Source organism: Phyllostomus discolor, chromosome 14 (genome assembly GCF_004126475.2).
Source record: "Phyllostomus discolor isolate MPI-MPIP mPhyDis1 chromosome 14, mPhyDis1.pri.v3, whole genome shotgun sequence".
In the NCBI taxonomy this organism is placed as follows: Eukaryota; Metazoa; Chordata; class Mammalia; order Chiroptera; family Phyllostomidae; genus Phyllostomus; species Phyllostomus discolor.
Window position 1 is genome coordinate 35981440 of NC_040916.2, and position 18216 is coordinate 35999655.

The 18216-nt window shown below is 61.2% G+C and overlaps 1 protein-coding gene across 1 annotated transcript; it reads left to right on the top strand.

Moving 5' to 3' along the window:
- Positions 1 to 9924: 9924 nt before the first annotated feature.
- Positions 9925 to 16947, top strand: GPR61 (G protein-coupled receptor 61). The gene is made up of 3 exons (XM_028503176.2): positions 9925 to 10036; positions 12929 to 15158; positions 15809 to 16947. Exon 2 carries the CDS (start codon positions 13557 to 13559, stop codon positions 14910 to 14912), a length of 1356 nt encoding a protein of 451 aa, XP_028358977.1. The 5' UTR covers positions 9925 to 10036; positions 12929 to 13556; the 3' UTR covers positions 14913 to 15158; positions 15809 to 16947.
- The last annotated feature ends 1269 nt before the right edge of the window (positions 16948 to 18216 follow it).

Consider the following 18216-nt stretch of genomic DNA (forward strand, 5'->3'; position numbering starts at 1 on the left):
TCCTGGCTGGGCAGCTCAGTTGGTTAGAGCATTGTCCTGAGGCGCCAAGGTTCTGGGTTCGATGCCCAGTCAGGGCACAGACCAGAATCAACCAATGAATGCATAACTAATTGGAACAACAAAAATCTCTCTCTCTCTCTCAAATCAACCAATAATATTACGGTGTGACCAGTGTGCATGCTGCCTGGCCCAGGTCCTCTCTCTGTTCTGGCAACCCTGAGAAAGACGGCACACTCCGGGCTTGTTCGGGATTGGGGTGTTAGGTTTCTTGGGGTCTGCCGGATGGGTCAAGGGTGAGCCACTGGACCTCAGTCAGTGGCTTTTGAACTTAGGGCCCAGTCCCTGTGGCAGAACAGAACTGATACTGACCACCCGGGAGCTGGCAGACCTGGTTGCCCACACGCCTCCAGCAGCGGGGTGTCCGTGGGCCAATCCCATCTCCTCCTGGGGACAGTTTCCTCATGTGCGACGTGAGGGGTCAGCTCTGAGGCCCCTCTGGCCTCCGTGGGCTTCTGGGGGTGTCGCTCTGCCGGCTCACCAGGCTGGCGTCCGGCCCGGAAGGAGGTCAGGTTTGGGGAGTTAGGCCTTTGGGCTCCTGTGCTCTGGTCTCTGCTGATTCTGGAAGCAGAGACCACTGTGCCCAGCCTGGCCTGTGCTCAGCAGGGTAGGTGGTGCTGGGGAGGGGTGGGGGCAGGATGGAGGGGAGCCCCGCAGACCCCACAGTGCTACTGGGGAGCCAAGCCTGCACCAGGGGCCTGAAGCCCTGTGCCCAAGAGAGCATGGACTGTATTAGCACTCAGTGAGGGACAGAGAGAATTAAAACGAAGCACTTGACCTTGACGGGCAGGCAGCCCTGGGAATTAGAACTTGCTTTCTCCCTCTGCAAAATGGGGGGCATGGCTCGGGGTGCCCAGGAGGTCTCCTCCAGCCTTGATGCCTCCGACTCTGTGAGTGAAGAGCCAGTCCTCTCCGTAATGCCCTGGCAGCGGGCTCCCTGGGAGAGGAGCGGATAGCTTCTCCCGCGCCGCCGGCTGACCTGCTTCCTGGGCCAGGGAAGGCAGAAATGGCGTGGGAAGTACCATCTCTTCCCTTCCTCCTCCCCCAGCAGCCATGCCCCAGGGGTCAGAGCATCCCCTACCACCTCCCCACCCACAGGAAACCAAACCCAGCCGAGCCCAGGGACGCAGAGCGGCGGGCCCCAGGCCAGCAGAGCCAGCTGCCTTGCGTGTCGTCTTGCTGCGGGGTGGGGAGGAGCTGGACTTTTACGGTCTCATCTGAGACCAGTGCCGGTAACCTGAACCTCTTTGCTGTCCTTGTCATTCCCAGAGAGACAGAAGACTCCAGGGGGGCCTGGCCCAGTCGGGGTCAGCCCGTATGCCAGGAGTCAGGGTCTGGCTGCCCAGGCTCCAGGCTGGAAGGAGCTGAGCTTTCGTGTGTGAACCCCGAGGGGGTCGGTGCAGGGCAGCCCGGGGGAGAAGCACAGCCCACGGTGCCAGAGCCGCCAAGCCGCCTCCCCCCAGACAGACGGGCGTGGATCCTGTGCACGCCCCTCCCTCGCTCCACTTCACAGCGCAGCTAATGGCCTGGAAAAAACTGGCCAGCTGTTCCTCAGCTGTGACAACGAGCTCAGGGCCGATCGATGCCCCTTCCGGTCTCTAATGAGGCCTGGGAGCTGGCTGGGCTGAGCGCGCGTCCTGTTTCCTCAGGGCACTGCTTCCACTCAGTCCCCAGCTGCTGTCTGCTGGCAGCCACCTGGGCCCAGGCATCTGTGCCCGGGAGGAGGGGCAGGGCCACAGGGCGGCCCCGGGGAGCCTTCTGAGGCAGGGGCTCTGTCTCTGGCAGCAGAAGCGGGGGCTCCATAACCATCTCACATGGGGGTGGGCAGGCTGGTGGGAAGCACCTGGCCTGCATGGGAAGCTCTGCACCCCCAGCTTGCTGCTGCACCCCTCTCTCTGCCTGGGTCTATCATTCTGTGCCATGGCCCCCAGTCCCGACCCTCTAACCCCCTGCCCCCGAGGCCCTGCCCAGGACCCTCCCCCTCACCAGACCTGGATGGCCCAGCCCCAGGCTGCAGGAAAGAGGCTGGTAGCAAGTCTGGCTCCCAGCCCAGCCTCCCTCTGCTATTTATACCCTCGGTCCAGGAGGGATGGATCAGGTTCTCCCTGTACTCGCTGCAGAGGAGGAAGCGAGGGTGGCGAGAGAGATGGGAAGGGAAAGGGTACACTAAGGCAGAGAGACAGTGGGGCGGGGAAGCAGGGCCCAGGGGGCTAGGAGGCTGCGACCCCCCGGAGGGCTCTGAGAACAGGATAGGTGAGCGGGTGAGAAAGAGCAAAGGAGGGAGGAGACAGAAAAAGTGAGAATCAGGGCCACCCAAGAAGAAAGAGGAGATGGGAGACAAGGGCCAGGGCACACCCTGTGCCGGGTGGGGTCAGGCCCTGGGTGCCTGACCAGATGCCCGTCAGGGAAGCTGAGGTGCCGGCAGACGGTGCTCAGGGCCTGGTGTGAAATTACAGGAGTTGGGAGAGAGTGCCTGGGGTGGAAGGGCACCGGAGGGCAGCCCGTGGGGAGGGGAGAGGGGCGTGGTGGAGTCCCTCGCCGCCTGGAAGGCAGGACAGGGATGCTGGCTCTGCTTGCGGGGGGTGAGGGTGTGGGCAGGGAGCTGGAAGTGGCAACCGGGCAAAGGGGGCAGCAGAAGAGCCGGGGGCCGTTGGGGCTCTGGAGAGGAAAGGCCTGAGGGAGGGGATCTGGGCTTTTTGCAGCCTCTGATTTAGGGCGGCCCAGCCTGGCCCTGTGGCTTTTTGGGGAGCCTGGGCCTGGAGGAGACATTCTGCCACCAGCCTCCCTCCTCTCCTCCTACCATTCATGAAGTCGCACACAGGCCGATCAGATGGAGCCCCTAGGAGGGGTCTTTCTGGGGTCACATCTCCTTCACCCTCTAGTTGTGCAGCCCGGGGCCAGTCACTTCCCCTCTCTGGGCCTGTTCCCCTGGAATGTACATATCTGACCTCCTATGACCCTTGCAGCTCTGTTATTCTGGTTCCATTTCGAGGTTCAGAAGTGGAGGGTGATGCCCAGTGGGGATTTGTACATGACACCCCCCTTCCCTTCCCTGCCCTAGCCCTGAGCACTAGGAATGGCCCCACGGAGGTCCTGGACCAGAGAAGCTGACAGGTCCAAAACCTCCCAGCCCTGAGGGCCCCTTGCCCGTGCTCAGGCTGGATTTCGTCCTGACTGTGACTCCCAGAGGAACGACCTGGTTTGTGGAGAGCCGGGTGCCCACTGCTGCTTCCTGCACTCACGCCCCCTCCCCATACCCTGGCCTGAATCTCTCAAGCCGGCAGGTTCCCGGAGAAAGGAGCCACTCCAGCAGCTGCTGACTCAGGCTCAAAATCAAGGCTGCAGAGGACCTTAGAGAGGGTCTGCAGACCAAGGCCAAGGCCAAGTCCGTCTTTGAAGCTGGGTCTGCGAGAAGCTGGGAGAAGCGCCCCAGGTGCCCTGCTCACTTAGATGGGTGTGGCCTCTGAACTCGGCTCAGCCCTCGCCCGCCTGTCTCTTCATCACCACCTCCTAGGGGCAGGACTGATTTTCTCCTGGGAGCCTTGACACCCTTGCCTGGCCTTCCCAGCAGAGACTGTGGGAGGTCAAAAGGTGAAACGTTGAGGCCCAGGGGGCAGCAAGTCCCCCAGGAGGGACAACACCTGGGGGGTTGGAAGGGAGAAGGATCTCCCCGAGACTGCAGTTGACTCTCTGCAGCTCTTTGGCCAACACTGCCCTCTTGTGGCCGGTGGCTGTCAGAGCAACCTATGGGCCCCGAAATGGAGCGGATGGTTGGTTCCTCTTTCTCGCCCTGGCCCTCACCATCCAGGGACTCGGGCCCCAGGGCAGGACTTGTTTAGACCCTCCAGGGCTGTCCTTCCAGGCTCTGTGAGAGACCAAGCCTTCATTCACCATTCCCCAACACAGTCCTCAGGTTCATGGGCAAGGGCTCCCCAGCCTCCTCGGGACCACTCACAAGCCACATCATCCTTGAGGGGCCCTGGATCTGGGGATCTGGCTCTCCCTGAGACACAAGGGACATGAGAGTTGAATGGGAGGGGTCCCGTTTTTAGGTGGGTCAGGAGTGCAGGGAGAGGACTTGGGGGGGAAGGAGAATATCTGGGAAGGGGGCCACCAGGCCCAGATCCCTGTGCCTGGCGGTGTCCAGGCTGCAGAAGGAGGGGCCAGGCTGCCCCATGGCTCAGTGGGGCAGGCAGGGCTGAGGTCACTTTGGGGGGACTGTCCCAGAGACGTAGAACAGGGGTCCTCCTGAGAGTCAGAGAGTGGGTGCTGCTGGTTGGGAAGCCCAGCCCCGCTTTGCTCACAGGCCAGAGCGAGGACCCGGCAGGAGCTGGTGTCCCGTGTGCAGCTGGGCTGTCCAGGGTGCTGTGTCCAGCAGGTGGGGCTGGCCACTTCCTACGACACCATGAACTCACAGAGCAGAACTTCCAGGCCCTTGGATCACTGCCCTGCCTTGTCCTGTCTCCACAACATGGACGTGCAGACCACTCTGGGGGGCTTGAACCGGTGCTCTGAGGGCCCCCCCCAGAGGCCCTCCTCTGAGGGCCCTTCCTGGGAAGTGCAAGTAGCCTTCGGTCCCTACGCCCCTTCATCACCGGCCTCCCCTTTCCTCGGAGTCCCTCTGACGTGTGTTCAAGGGCCTGCCTCCTCGATGACCCACACGTTTCCCTCTCCTCCCTCGGGGCCTGAAGGACACGGAAAACGCCCAGCCTCAGGCTGACCCCCTCACTCTGGAACTGGGGGGTTCAGTAAGGACTTGTCAGCTGACTCCCCAAAAGACAGGGGGGGCACATCGGTGGCCCTGCATTTCCCTGCTCGAAACGCTTCACTGGGCTGACCCTTCAGTCTGGCTTCCCCGGCCTTCCACAGCCCAGCCGGTCTGCCCCTCTGTTCTCGAGTCTTCCCTGCACCCAGGTTATTTTTCAGCCAAACTCGGCAGCTCACAGTGCCCTGATATTCTGTGCACTTGCCCGTCTCCCTGTGTTTGCGAGGCCTGCTCCTTCCATCTAGACTACTCCTTCAAACCCCCACCTAAAACCGTACCCTTCCTTGAAGACCCAGGATGCTTCCTTCCTTCATGAAGCCTTCCCAGATTTGCCGATGGAGTGGGTTCACTTCTTCCTTTGACTCTCCACAGCACTCTGACCCTCCTTAGAAGACCATAACCCACTCTGTCTCCATTCTAGATTGTAAGCACCGAAAGGGCAAGGTTTGTATTTGTTTCATCTATGTATCCCTCTCTCTCATTCCCTATACAGAGCTTTGCATGTAGTAGCTGCTCAATAAACATATCTCGACCCGACTGACCCGCAGCCTGCAGTGCGGGCTGCTGGGTGCTGCAGGGGTGGGAAGGGGTGTTCCGCAGCTGCAGGAGACTGGAGGAGTGTGCTCAGAAGCAGACGGCAAGGACCTGCTCGGGGAGGTGCGCAGGTAGTCTGACTCGGTCTCCTCAGAACCTTCCCAGAAGGTGGAGCATTTTGCTGAGGAGAGCAGGCAGCTGGGAGGGCCTGGGAGAGGTGGGGGGTCAAAGAAGCACACCAGGCACTGGGGGATGACAGGTTTGGACTGCTGGGGGACTTCAGTGCCAGGTGTGACGGACCCTGACTGTCTGCATCCCTAGTGAAAGGCAAAAGGGTGTAGGAATCCGGAGGCTTGGACCCTGGTCACATCTCCTTCACCCTCCAGCTGTGCAGCCCGGGGCCAGTCACTTCCCCTCTCTGGGCCTGTTCCCCTGGAATGTACATACCTGACCTCCTATGACCCGTGCAGCTCTGCCATTCTGACTCCATTTCGAGGTTCAGAAGTGGAGGGGTGATGCCCAGTGGGGATTTGTACACGACACCCCCCTGCCCTGCCCCAGCCCTGAGCACTGGGAACGGCCCCCCGGAGGTCCTGGACCAGAGAAGGTGACAGGTCCGAAGCCGAGAAAGAGCCGCGTGGCCTGAGTAAGCTGGGGTCTGGCTCAGAGAACGAGGAGGGGGTGGCAGAGGGAGCAGCACCTCCAGTTCGGAGCAGGCAAAACGCCCAGTTTTCAGGCTCCAGGGGAGGGCTTTTGGGGACCCTTTTTCTTTCACTGTGCTTCCTTGTCCTATTCCTTGTCCCATCCCCAGACTCAGTCCATACAGCTCTGGGATTGGGTCCCAGCTGCTCAGCTGTGTGGCTCTGAGAAAGTCACTTAACCTCTCTGAACCTCAGTTTCCACATCTGTAAATGGAGTTACTGAAACGAACTCAGAAGACTGTCATAAAACCACTCGTGTGAAAGTGCCGGGTACCATGCTTACTGCTGGGATCTCCCTTCTCCATCAGAAGGAGGACAGTTGGGACAGATGCCTGGCAAGCCACAGGGCAAATGGTCCACGGTGCACTGGGGGCGGGGCGGGGCGTTCAGCAGGGCAGGCGATGGGGGAGGTCGGATGGGAAGATGGACAGAGGGTATTGTCCAAGCAGCTCCTGACCGCCAGTGAGGAAGGGCCACTCCGCCCCGCCTGCAGACCCATCCATCCACTGCGGGGTTCTCAAGGACTCCCGAGCTGTCTGGGCATCTTCTCTGGGGGTCCTGCACCGAGCCCCAGCTGGTGGACAGGGGCCGGCAGCCTGGGGAGGGCTCCTTGGCCTCAGCGGGCCGGGCCTGCGGCTGCACAGTGGGTGTCCCTGCCGCTCTTCTGAGCCTGGTTCATCCGAGGCCCCCAGTTTCTAATCTGGGTGGGAAGGGTTTATTTTTGGGTCCCTGTAACCTAGCAATGGGCTCACATGACCAGTGGCAGCTGCAGGCTGAATATACCGTTGGATCCGGGCTCCTGGCAGGGGGTGCCGGCCAGACTGTGGGGGAATAAAGGGAAAGGAAAGGCGCTCACCTCTGCTTTCCTCCTCTCCCCCCTCAGTCCCTTAGCCTGCCCCCCCTCAGATGGTGGGCAGCAAGGTGGGGGCCTGGGGAGCAGGCTCAGGGGCCCTGGACAGCTGGGCGCAGGGCTGCGTGGGGGAGATCCCAGCTGTGAGCCCGCTGTCCATGGGGGAGTGTTGGGGTCCATGAAGGTGGAGGTGGGTGCAGGGTGGACCAGATGTTGGGGTCCTGGGGGGCGAGGCCCGGCTGGGGAGTAAGGGCTTGAACAGACAGTCTACGATGTGGGATCCCGGGGGCACCCCTGGTCGCTGCTGGAATCCCAGCATCCAGCGTCCTCCCTCTCGTCGCTGTTAAATTGTTAATATTCCTGGGAGAGAGCGCGCAGCAAGCTGCGCGGTGCGCACGGGGGCATCTGCCTCTTTCCCGAGAGCAGGTTCCGACAGAGGCGGAGAGCAGAGGAGGGGGGCGGGGCCGCGGGGAGGGGGCCGTGGGCACCGGGAGAGCGTTCGGCACAGAGTTACTGAATACATGGGTGTGTGAGCGAACGGCGAGCTGGGTCCACTTCACGGTCTCATCTGAGGGGACAGGAAAGAGTGGGGTACTGCGGGTGGGGACAGAGGTGCTGGTGGGCAGGGGTGGGCAGGGTGTGGAGAAATCAGCTCTCAGCACCAAGGGCTCCAGCACCGACCGAGGAGGGGGCGCCACTGCCCAGGACCTGTAGGGGGAGCCCGCTCCCGGGAATGAATCCCAGGCCTCGGATCTCTGACGGGGTGCAGGGCAGCACCCCTGGTTCCCCGCCTTGGTCTCTCCCACCTCCTCCCTTGTGCTACGCGCTGAAAGGAAGTAAAAGGAAGGACCGGCAGGGTGGGGCGGGGGCATGTGATATCCACGGCTATCCGAACCCCGACTGAGATCATTTAATGAGATACAGCAGAAGAAGTGCCTCCCCAGATGGGGTCCTCCATAACTGGTATCGTCACCATCATCATCACCTTCATCATCTTCATCATTATCGTAATCACCAGCATGGGCATCACCTGCCCCCCAGGCCAGGATGCACAGTTTTTCCTCCCTGAACCCCCACTCGGGTAGGGGCCTGGGGACCCGGAGACTGGCCACCAGGGTGACCACTCGCTCCGCCAGGGCTGTGTTTGTATTTCGGGCTCCCAATGCCTATGAGATTAGGTGGGGAATAAAGGCTTCTGCCCATTTTATAGATAGAAAAACCAAGGCGCAAATGGCCAGCCCACAGGCCAGACCTTACCACCAACCAATAGAGGAGAGCTCGATTAGAATAGAGCGGAGGTTTTGTGCCCAACCCGCCCGGTGCTCCTCCTCTAATCCTGTCCTGAGGGGCCTGAGTCCACTCTCGTTCTCTGGGGCCCTTGGAAGGGGCGTGTCCATCTGGGCGGGGCCCCTGCAGGGCGGCTGGTGCTGGTCAGAGGGTCTGATTGACAGCAAGACGATCCTGCCACCAACAGGGCAGCACAGGATGGGAGGGGAACCCCTTCGCTGTCTACAGGGTTTAATCTGACCTTTTGATTTGACCTCCCTGTGCTCGGTACAGCCAGCTTTGTCGGGGGCTGTCCCCCGGGATACAGCGGCCAGGTCAGCGCAGCCCAGAGACTCCTGTCGGCCCCCAGAGCGGCCGTGGGCACACGGGGGAGGAGCAGCTGCTCTGGCTTCAGGCAGACCCACCCGGGGTCACGTTCTGGCCCTGGCACTCGTCGCCGTGTGACCTGGGGGAGGTCACGTACGCTGGGGCACCTGTCTCCTCACCTGGAAAAGGAGGCGAGTGGTGGCTGGCTCCCAGCACTGGTGTGAGGGTTGAGGGCAGCGTGGAAAGGGCTCGAGAAAGGGCAGCCGGGGGTCGAGGAGCTGGCTGCGTGGGCCTGGGGTGGACGCGGGCTCTGCTGTTGGCCCAGGGCCTGGGGCAGCCACCTCGCCCCATCTGGAGTTCCCTGAGCATCGCTCCCATGGCCCTTGGGTTGGGCCTGGTAAGTAGTCCCAGCGTTCCCTTTCTTCCGTTCTGGAGACAGAAGGGTTCCCGGGTGGGCACGTCTCAGGGCTCAGCCGAGGGTGGCTTTGGGAAGCCTCTCCCCTCCCTACAGGGCCTCAGAAGCATGGACGCCTTGGCCGTGGGGTGCCTCTCGGCTCTGCGATGTCAGGCTCCTGTCCTGGGGGTCAGCCCTGAGCCTCGGGGTGTGGGCTGTTTTCTTCGTGGCCAGTGGGAGGCCATGTCCCTTCCTCTCCTCTCCCCTCCCAGCGCTCATCACAGAACCCTCCGACCCTGCCCAGCCCGGCGACCACCGGGGGCTTCCCGAGAACCTCCCTCTGCCTTCAGGGAGCGGGGGTGTTGGATCCCCCCCTCACTCCCATCAACTCTCACAGCTCCCCACAGAGCACACACACAGGCTAAGAAAACAACAATAGTGTGCTTCTGAGGGGCAAGGGCAGGGCTCGGACAGGGCCTTTAGCGACCTTCGAACCTGACCACCACTCTGAAACCTGCCCTCCATACGCATGCGCTGGCACCCAAGGGAGCCAGACCTGGGCCTGCCCCTGGAGCCTTGGCCCCTGCCAGGCCGGCCCAGGCTCTGTCTGCACTGACTGGCTTGCTACAAAGCACCTTGGTTCTGAGGTCGCCCGGAACCATGCAAACCCAGAGCTGTCAGGAGCGTCAGGGATCAGCTATCCTGTGTGCCTTTGAACGGGTAAGAAGCGCAGGCCAGACACAGGAAGTGACTTGCCCAAGGTCACAAAACAAGAAAACGCCAGCGCTGGGCCTTAGACCTGGGCTGTCTGATGCCAGCGCTCGTTTTCTTCATCTGGGTGACTGGGAGGGTCTCCCCTGCCTTCCATCATGTGGCCCCACTTGGCTGCCTGAGGAAGGTGGGAAGGGCAGGGCCTGCTCTGGGTGCCTCGCCTGGGGGGCCTGCAGAGGTGAGGTGGGGGGGCCTGCAGTGGCTCTGAGGGGCTGGGTGGGAAGTGGGAGGCCGTTAGGACCCAGAAGCTCTCCGAGCATCCCGCTCTGCCGGCTGCCTCTCGTGCTTGCTGCAGTGGCTTCAGCAGCCTCAGAGAAGAAGCATCAGCCGGGAGGAGCTATCACATGGGGACCTGGAGCTGCTCGGCAAAGGTAGGAGTTGCCGACTAGGCCAGGAACAGGGGCTCGTGCTGGGGCCGGGGCTGGGGGCTGAGGTGCCCTCCGAAAGGGCGGTGTCCTGGGGACCAGCCCACCCTACCTCATGCCAGGGACGGCTCCCAGGTGTCCCGAAGGCAGCCTTGGGGTGTGGGCATCTCCGAAGCCTAGGGATGGGGGGTTGATCTGCCAACGGGAGTACCCACGTTCCGCAGGCAGGCAGGGTTCTCTGTCTATCTCGTTCCCTGTCAGAGCGATGGGTCCCCCGCCTCCTGGGAATGGGTCCCTGGGCATCCAGGCCGATGGGCCACTGTGTGTCCTGGGCGGGGGCCACTGCTGGGGAGAAGCGTTGCAGAGCCCGGAACCCTCCCCGGGCTTAGGAGGGGCAGGCGCCTGTCTGACGGAAGGCTGGGCTGGGGCCCGGGGACGGCAGCTCTGTGACCGGGAGACAGGTGCATGGGAAGCCTATGGGAGCCTCCGTGGCCTTGGGCTGGGCACTGACGTGCATCCTGCCCCCAGAGATGAGGGCGTCTGTAACTTGACCGTGTCCCTGCCGGAGGCCCAGACCCCGGCCCAGGGGTGGCGAAACCTCCTCCAGGTACTCAGAGGTCTTGAGGTGAGGGTAGGGGGGCGGGTGGGAAGAAAGCAGCGGACCAGAGCGTCTGAGAAGGCGTGATGATGTGAGCTGGGGGAGGCCTGAGGCCCCGGGGCCTCCCTCGGACACCAAGCCGGGCTGGAGGGTGAGGGCGTGCCAGGGGCAGGCCTGCCAGTGCAGGGGCTGGGGGAGAAACTGGGATCCTGGAACTGAGGAGTCAGCGTGGAGACCGTGGCGAGACGGAGGGAGCCGTGGAGAAGAGAAATGTCTGAGGCTTTCCCATCTGCGGCCGTCACAGCTGCCCAGCACCTGCCTGCCTGCCCCCTCCGGGTGGCAGCCCTGTCTCGGCCTGGGACCCTGCCCGCCCTGCCGGCAGACTCTCCGTGTCCCCGCAGACCCGATGGGCCTCGGCTCCTTGGGCCCCCAGGGCCTCTCCCAGGGCCAGGGGCCCGCGAAGGCAGGACACGGACGGGGAGGGGCAAGGGTGCCTCTCCTGGCGTCCCTGTTGGCACCCCCCCCCCACCCCGGGGAAGACTGTCTTAGGAGAAGCTGCGGCCCCCACTTCAGGGACATCTCACCGCCGTCCCTGCAGCCTCGGGGTCTGTGGGGCCATTTTGGCTGTGTGATGAGCTTCCCGCCATCCCTGGGGAGCGGCCTGTCTCCGGGCAGTGGTCCGAAGTTAGGGCCGCCTCCCCCGGGAGCCCAGGCCGCCCTTCCCGGGAGGGAAGCCGGCCCGCAGCCGGCTGGCGGAGTGTTCTCGGAGCGAGCGCCGGTGGGCGGCGGCGGCTCCACGGGCGCATCGAGTTTGACTCAGTCCACCGCCTGGCCCCGAGCGCCCACTGCCGCGCTGGAAGCTACATTAGGGCGAGGTTGGCGGTGAGGCCCCCGAGCTAGGGTGATTTTGGCTGTGACTGCCGAGGGGGGCTGGGACCCCTCTGCCCCACGTGGTCCTCTTTACTGCAGTCAGAGAAATGGTGGGTTTTCAAACCGAGCGAGCCCCCATGTCAGACACCCTGGAGCCCAGGAGCTCACCGGGTCCTCGAATGTTATGGTAGGTGGGAATCTTGGAGGTGATCCAGCGCACCCCTCCCTTTTCACAGATGAGGAAACCGGGACCCTGGTGACTTGGCTATAGAAAGTCCATCCAAGGCAGCACGTCCCCAGCTTGCCTCTCAGTTGCACACCTTAGCGCCGTGTGCTGAGGGGCTCTGGATGGCAGGAATGGTACCTGGAGATGAACTAAATTGAAAATTACATCGGGCAACTCGTTTCCACTGTAAGCAAACTCAGCGTGGGTAACGAGGCCCAGGAAACAGATCTGACCTGTCATTGGATCCGGAGCCCGGAGGGACGCTGACACCCCAGACTCCCCCCCCCCCCCCCCCCAGTTTCTCCCCGTCTCCTCCCCGCTTCACGCTCACCCACATTCATGATCACGGGCGTCTGCCCACTCTCACGCCCACCCCGCTGTGCACGCATGCCTGCTCCTCCTCCCTGTTCCGTGGTGTGGGAATTGTCCCAGAACAAGGGGGCTTTGGGCCAGGGGTCTTCTGGTGGTCACCTCCAGTGACCAGAGATCTGTGGCCCTGGGTGGGGTGGGGGGGAGAGGTTAGGAACGGCTCCCCTCCCACCTGCAGGGACACAGGACCCTGGAGAAGTTAGTGAGTGGGTGGACAAGGGCAGCTTTCTAGTGACTTCTGCCCGTCCAGCTTGGGCAGCAGTGGAGGCTGCAGCTGGGATGCTTTGTTTGGCTGTCCCTTCTCAACACCGCCCCCCCCCCCAAGTGTCAGCTCTTTGTCTCGAGGGCGGAGTCGTCAGAGCAGACCGAAGCACAGTCTGTCCCCTCCTGAAGGGACCTCTTCCCAGTGGTGGCCCCAGAGCAGCGAGAGACACTTTCAGAGATGGTTCAACAACTACTCACTGAATGTCGAGAACACATCCCAGCCGCTGTCTGGGGCACCCCTGAACTCGGCAAGGCACGTGGGCTGCCGTGCCGGCCCTGGAGCCGGGCTGCCTGGGGGGGTACCCCAACATCGCGTCTTACTAGCCCTGTGACCTTTGGTAAATTACTCACCCCCTCTAGGCCTCCGTTTCAGCGAATGCGAAACGGGAATAAGAATCACACCCGCCTGTCAGGGTTGCGTGCGCACTGAAATGAGTTAGTGCGCAGAGTGCTTAGAACAGGGCCTGGCGCGGCATCATGTCGCTGCTTATGATTCGTGTTCTTGTTCGTGAGTCTCCCAGGATCCCGGGAACACGGTTGTGAAGCAGGTATCATTCCCTCCATTTTGCAGATGCCTGTATGAGGACACCGGAGTTCCGAAGGGTCCCCCAGTGAGAGTGCGTAGCCCCAGCCCTGGGACTGACTGGAAGCCAGGCCTCGCGCTCTTCCTCAACAGCGCCCCCCTCCGGGGGAGACAAGAAGTCAGGAAATTCACACCAAAACTTTCCAACGGGGGCCTCGTCTGGAGCTCAGCTGGATGGACCCTGGGAGAGGAGAGCAGAGGATTCAGACGCGCTGAGCCACCGCCCTCCAAAGGGGCGACGGGTGGGGCCCTGGAGGAGAGGACGCGGTGAGGAAGGAGCCCGAGGCCAGCGGGCAGGTGGGGTGGGGAGCGTCCGAGGCTCCTACGTCTCTCGCCACGTCTGTCTCCGACGTCGCCACGGTCACCAGGGCCCACCCCGAGCCACCTCCCCTCAGAGAGATGCGCTCCTGAGCCCTCGGTTTCCGGCCGGGCGCTGCGGACCAGCGACCCAGCCTCCAAGGCTGCCCACAAGAGCCCGCCCGTGGGACTCCGGCGGGAGGCGCCCGCCCCCCAGCACCGGGAAGCCTGGGCCTGGGCTGGCCACCCCAGGATCACCGGACTAGGATGGGGGATGGGCCTGTGACGGGAGGTGCCCTGGGCGTCCTCTTCCGGCCCCATGGAGTCCTCGCCCGTCCCCCAGCCGTCAGGGAACTCTTCCGCGCTGGGGAGGGCCCCTCACACCCCCGGCCCGTCCACTGCCAGTGGGGTCCCCGAGGCGGAGCTGCGGGACGTGGCTTCGGAATCCGTGGCCCTCTTCTTCATGCTCCTGCTGGACCTGACCGCCGTGGCCGGCAACGCCGCCGTGATGGCCGTCATCGCCAAGACACCCGCGCTCCGGAAATTTGTCTTTGTCTTCCACCTCTGCCTGGTGGACCTGCTGGCCGCCCTGACCCTCATGCCCCTGGCCATGCTCTCCAGCTCCGCCCTCTTTGACCATGACCTCTTTGGAGAGGTCGCCTGCCGCCTCTACTTGTTCCTGAGCGTCTGCTTCGTCAGCCTGGCCATTCTCTCGGTGTCCGCCATCAACGTGGAGCGCTATTACTACGTGGTCCACCCCATGCGCTACGAGGTGCGCATGACGCTGGGGCTGGTGACCTCCGTGCTGGTGGGCGTGTGGGTGAAGGCCTTGGCCGTGGCTTCCGTGCCCGTGCTGGGAAGGGTCTCCCGGGAGGAGGGAGCTCCCAGCATGCCCCCAGGTTGCTCACTCCAATGGAGCCGCAGTGCCTACTGCCAGCTTTTCGTGGTGGTCTTTGCCGTCCTCTACTTCCTGTTGCCCCTGCTCCTCATCCTGGTGGTCTACTGCAGCATGTTCCGCGTGGCCCGCGTGGCTGCCATGCAGCACGGGCCGCTGCCCACGTGGATGGAGACGCCCCGGCAGCGCTCCGAGTCTCTCAGCAGCCGCTCCACCATGGTCACCAGCTCGGGGGCCCACCAGACCACCCCGCACCGGACGTTTGGGGGCGGGAAGGCGGCCGTGGTCCTCCTGGCCGTGGGGGGACAGTTCCTGCTCTGTTGGTTGCCCTACTTTTCTTTCCACCTCTACGTGGCCCTGAGCGCTCAGCCCATCTCGACCAGGCAGGTGGAGAACGTGGTGACGTGGATCGGCTACTTCTGCTTCACCTCCAACCCTTTCTTCTACGGCTGCCTCAATAGGCAGATCCGGGGGGAGCTCAGCAAGCAGTTTGTCTGCTTCTTCAAGCAGGCCCCGGAGGAGGAGCTGAGGCTGCCCAGCCGGGAGGGCTCCATCGAGGAGAACTTCCTGCAGTTCCTTCAGGGGACTGGCTGTTCCACCGAGTCCTGGGCTTCCCGGCCCCTCCCCAGCCCCAAGCAGGAGCCGGCCGCCGTGGACTTCCGAATCCCGGGCCAGATAGCGGAGGAGACCTCGGAGCTGCTGGAGCAGCAGCTCACCAGCGACATCATCACGTCCGACAGCTACCTCCGTCCTGCCCCCTCACCCCGACCCGAGTCGTGACGGGCTGCTGGACGCCCGGAGGGAGCGGGGCTGGGGGCCAGTCAGCACCGCACGGAGCACCTTGTGGGCCGCCTTTCCCCAGCGAGCCGGGGCTGGGGCTGGGGTCTGTGCACACTTAGAGCTTTCTGGGTCAGGAACAGAGCCAACAGGATGGACATGTGGCCAGAGCCTTGGACATGGCTGTGACCCTTGACTCCTGGGGGAGGGAGCCTGGCGAGATGGTGACGAGAGGAAAGGGTCACGAAGGTGAGAAGATCGATGTCTCTGAACCAGGGAACTTCCCACGCCCCTGGAGGCAGGGGACTCCCTAGCATAGGGGTCGGAGGGTATAGGGCCGCAGGCCGGGCTTGGCGTTACTCTGGGGACCCTTCAGGATATTTGGTTTTCAGTGTCACTGTCCAGGGCAGTGTCTTCTTGTCTCCTTGTTTGGTTTAAAAAGAACTCTTACAGCCAAGTGTTTCGATTTGAGTAAAATAGAGCTTTTTCTAGTTTGAGACCTGCGGTTTCCTTAAAGTGAGAGGACCAGCCGGAGATGGTCCTTCCTGAGTCTGGCCAGAAGCAACGGGAATAGCACGCGGGGTGCACAGAGGAGGAGACGGGAAAGGGGGCTGCAGCCGCTGCTCCCCCCTCCAGGGACAGCCCTTCCGCTGTGTTGCTCTGCCTCTGGCCCGCGCACGCGCACACGGGCCATCCGGTGGCCTGGGGGTTCTCTCAGCAGAGGCCAGAATGAGACAGGGGGGCTCTTTCTCTTTGCCTTTTAGGATGAAGAAGTGGAAAGATTGGGGGTTGGATGGCGGAGGGTGGGTGTCAGCATTTGAAGTGCTAGGGTGGCTGGAGGCAGAGAGGCCGGGCAATTGCTCTCACCAACCACACTGTAAATCTTTTTTGTTTTCTAGGGCCGGCCTCCCCGATTTCTCTCACGGCGGTGACCCACCTCCAGCCCCCCAGACAACCCGGTGCAGAGACTAAGGTTGGGAACGGGTCGGGAGGGGTTTCCATGGTCCATTGAACAAACTAACGCCTCCCTACTCCCAGGCATCACTCTCAAAATTAGCTTCAGTGACAAAAAGACTTAAATCTCTCTCCTACCTGCAGCCCTGGGGTGGAGACGGGCCACAGGAGTGGGGCTCAGCGCCCACCGATCGACGCTGGAGGGACTGTGTTGGGTGGTGTCGGGGGCGATGTTTTCAAGGGAGGGGGGGACTGCACCTTGGACGGCGTGTCCACCCGGGACTACTCGTCCATCCAGCTCCCTCAGCTGAGGCGGGTAGCAGTGCAAGGTTGAGGCAGAACCGAGAGGGTGGCACACTCTGCATTTGAACAAATCCCTGGCTCACTGAGCATCAGAGGGGAGGATGGCCTGCTGGGAGTGGGACAGTTTCCCCTTGGAACAGCCAATAAATAATTTTTATTATAAAAGTGATATCGATACCAACATCGACTCCTTCAGTTCAATTCAGTGCACCAGTCGAATACCCGATATTCTCAGGGCCCCACGTGGAGGACGGGCAGCCACTGTCTGCAAGGAGTTCATGGTCTGATCTGACCCAGGACCTTGTATTTTTGCAGAGCAGTTACACGCGGGAAAGCAATAGAGAGAGCAGTGTGAAAAATACACCACAGAGGACGTTCCTGGTTCTAATTTCTGAGAGCTCCGTCTGTTGCAGCCATGGAGGTTTCCTGCAGATCGTGGGAAATGTGCGGGTTGTAAAAGAAACTCCAGATGAAAAAAAAAAAAAAGTTATTCAGTGAAACTGCTCTCCCCCTTTTAGATCCAGGAAAATTTCCAGGTTTTTGTCTTCCTGCCACTAGACTCACTCTAGTAAGGGGCAGCACCTATTACATTGAGGAAATTCCTTAGATACTGTATACACCCAGGGCAGTCTTCTGTGATTGCCAAACATGTTCTCCCCTCGCTTCCCTTTTAAGATAAAATAACGGTGGAATTTCATTCATAGATAGGGGAAAAAAACTTCCAAACGCCACCGATCTGCCTGTAGTCCCCAAGCATTGCCGGTAGGTGGCAGTGCGAGTCCAGTGGAAATAGGAAAGGCACCCGTTCGGGGTGGGGGTGGGGAGGGGGAGGCGTTCAGTGTTGGCAGCCATTTTGTTCATTTATTTTGCCTTTTCCTTTGCCTTTGCCTTAGAACCCTTCCTAGACATCAAAGAGGAAACTTTAAGCACAAGGGTGACTCTAATTCAGGCTGAAATTTCCTGGCACTGGGAGCTCACTGGCATTTATTACCGAATTGGACATAGGCTGGTTCATTTGCCATGCATTTTTCCCTGAGTGGATCATGTAGGAAATACACATTTCTCTTCTATTCATGCTAAGAACTTTCCCAACAGTCCTGCCGTGATCGGCGTCCAGCCGTTTTCTAGTCACCAGGATCGGTTGGTCGAGTTCGATTCGTAGTCCTTGGCTGTGAAAGTTGTTCCTTTCTGAAGAGTCGGCAGGTTGAGACGACCGCGGGTCGGCTACTCTCTCCCGCCCCCTGGTGTCGGGGTGACTCTCGATCCTGCAGGAAAACCGTCTGCCGCGGGCGGCGTGATGCGTGATAGGACGGGGGTGGATCTGGGGCTCAGACAGAGCTACCGACTCAGTATGTAAACTTGGGGAAAATGTTCATTTCTCTGAGCCCGTTTCCTCGTCCGTAAAAAACCGGGGTGACATTACCTGCCTCGCCAGGTGCTCGTGAAAGCACCTAGCCATACCTGGCAAATAGGCACTCAATAAATATTGGTTTCCTTTCCTTTTTTCTTGCCCCCCCCCCCCGTAACTATTGCTTATGGGAAAGCAGTCCTTCTTATTCTGACAGCCACTGAGGAATGAACGGGAGGAGTCTTTTTAAACGTTGAAAAACTGGTATTAAGTCGTGGGGGTTGCGGCCGTTTAAGGTGGCTCTTTACGAAACCTTCCTAATTGTGGAACCATTGCCATACAGACCTTTCTGTTGGAAGCTTATACTGTATTCTATCAGGGAAATCATTTTTAATCACAGGGAAAGGTCTTGGGGGCCGCAAGAGTTCCCCTCCCTGGACTGTACGGTGACGAGGATCTGCGGGGCTATTAGGAGGAAACGTAATGTAGAGTCAACTCCACAGTGGTCTCCAGGATTATGAATCAAAAAGGCTATCAGTCTCAGGCTTTCCTGGGGGGGGGGGGTACTAATTTTCAAGTGATACTAGAACTGAAAGGCAAATTTGAGTAGAACTTCTCTTTTTGTGTGGAACCGCAACAGGAAATTTTAGGAGATTCATAGGTTGCACTGGTTTGTTTTGGGGGTTGACTCATCTTGATGGA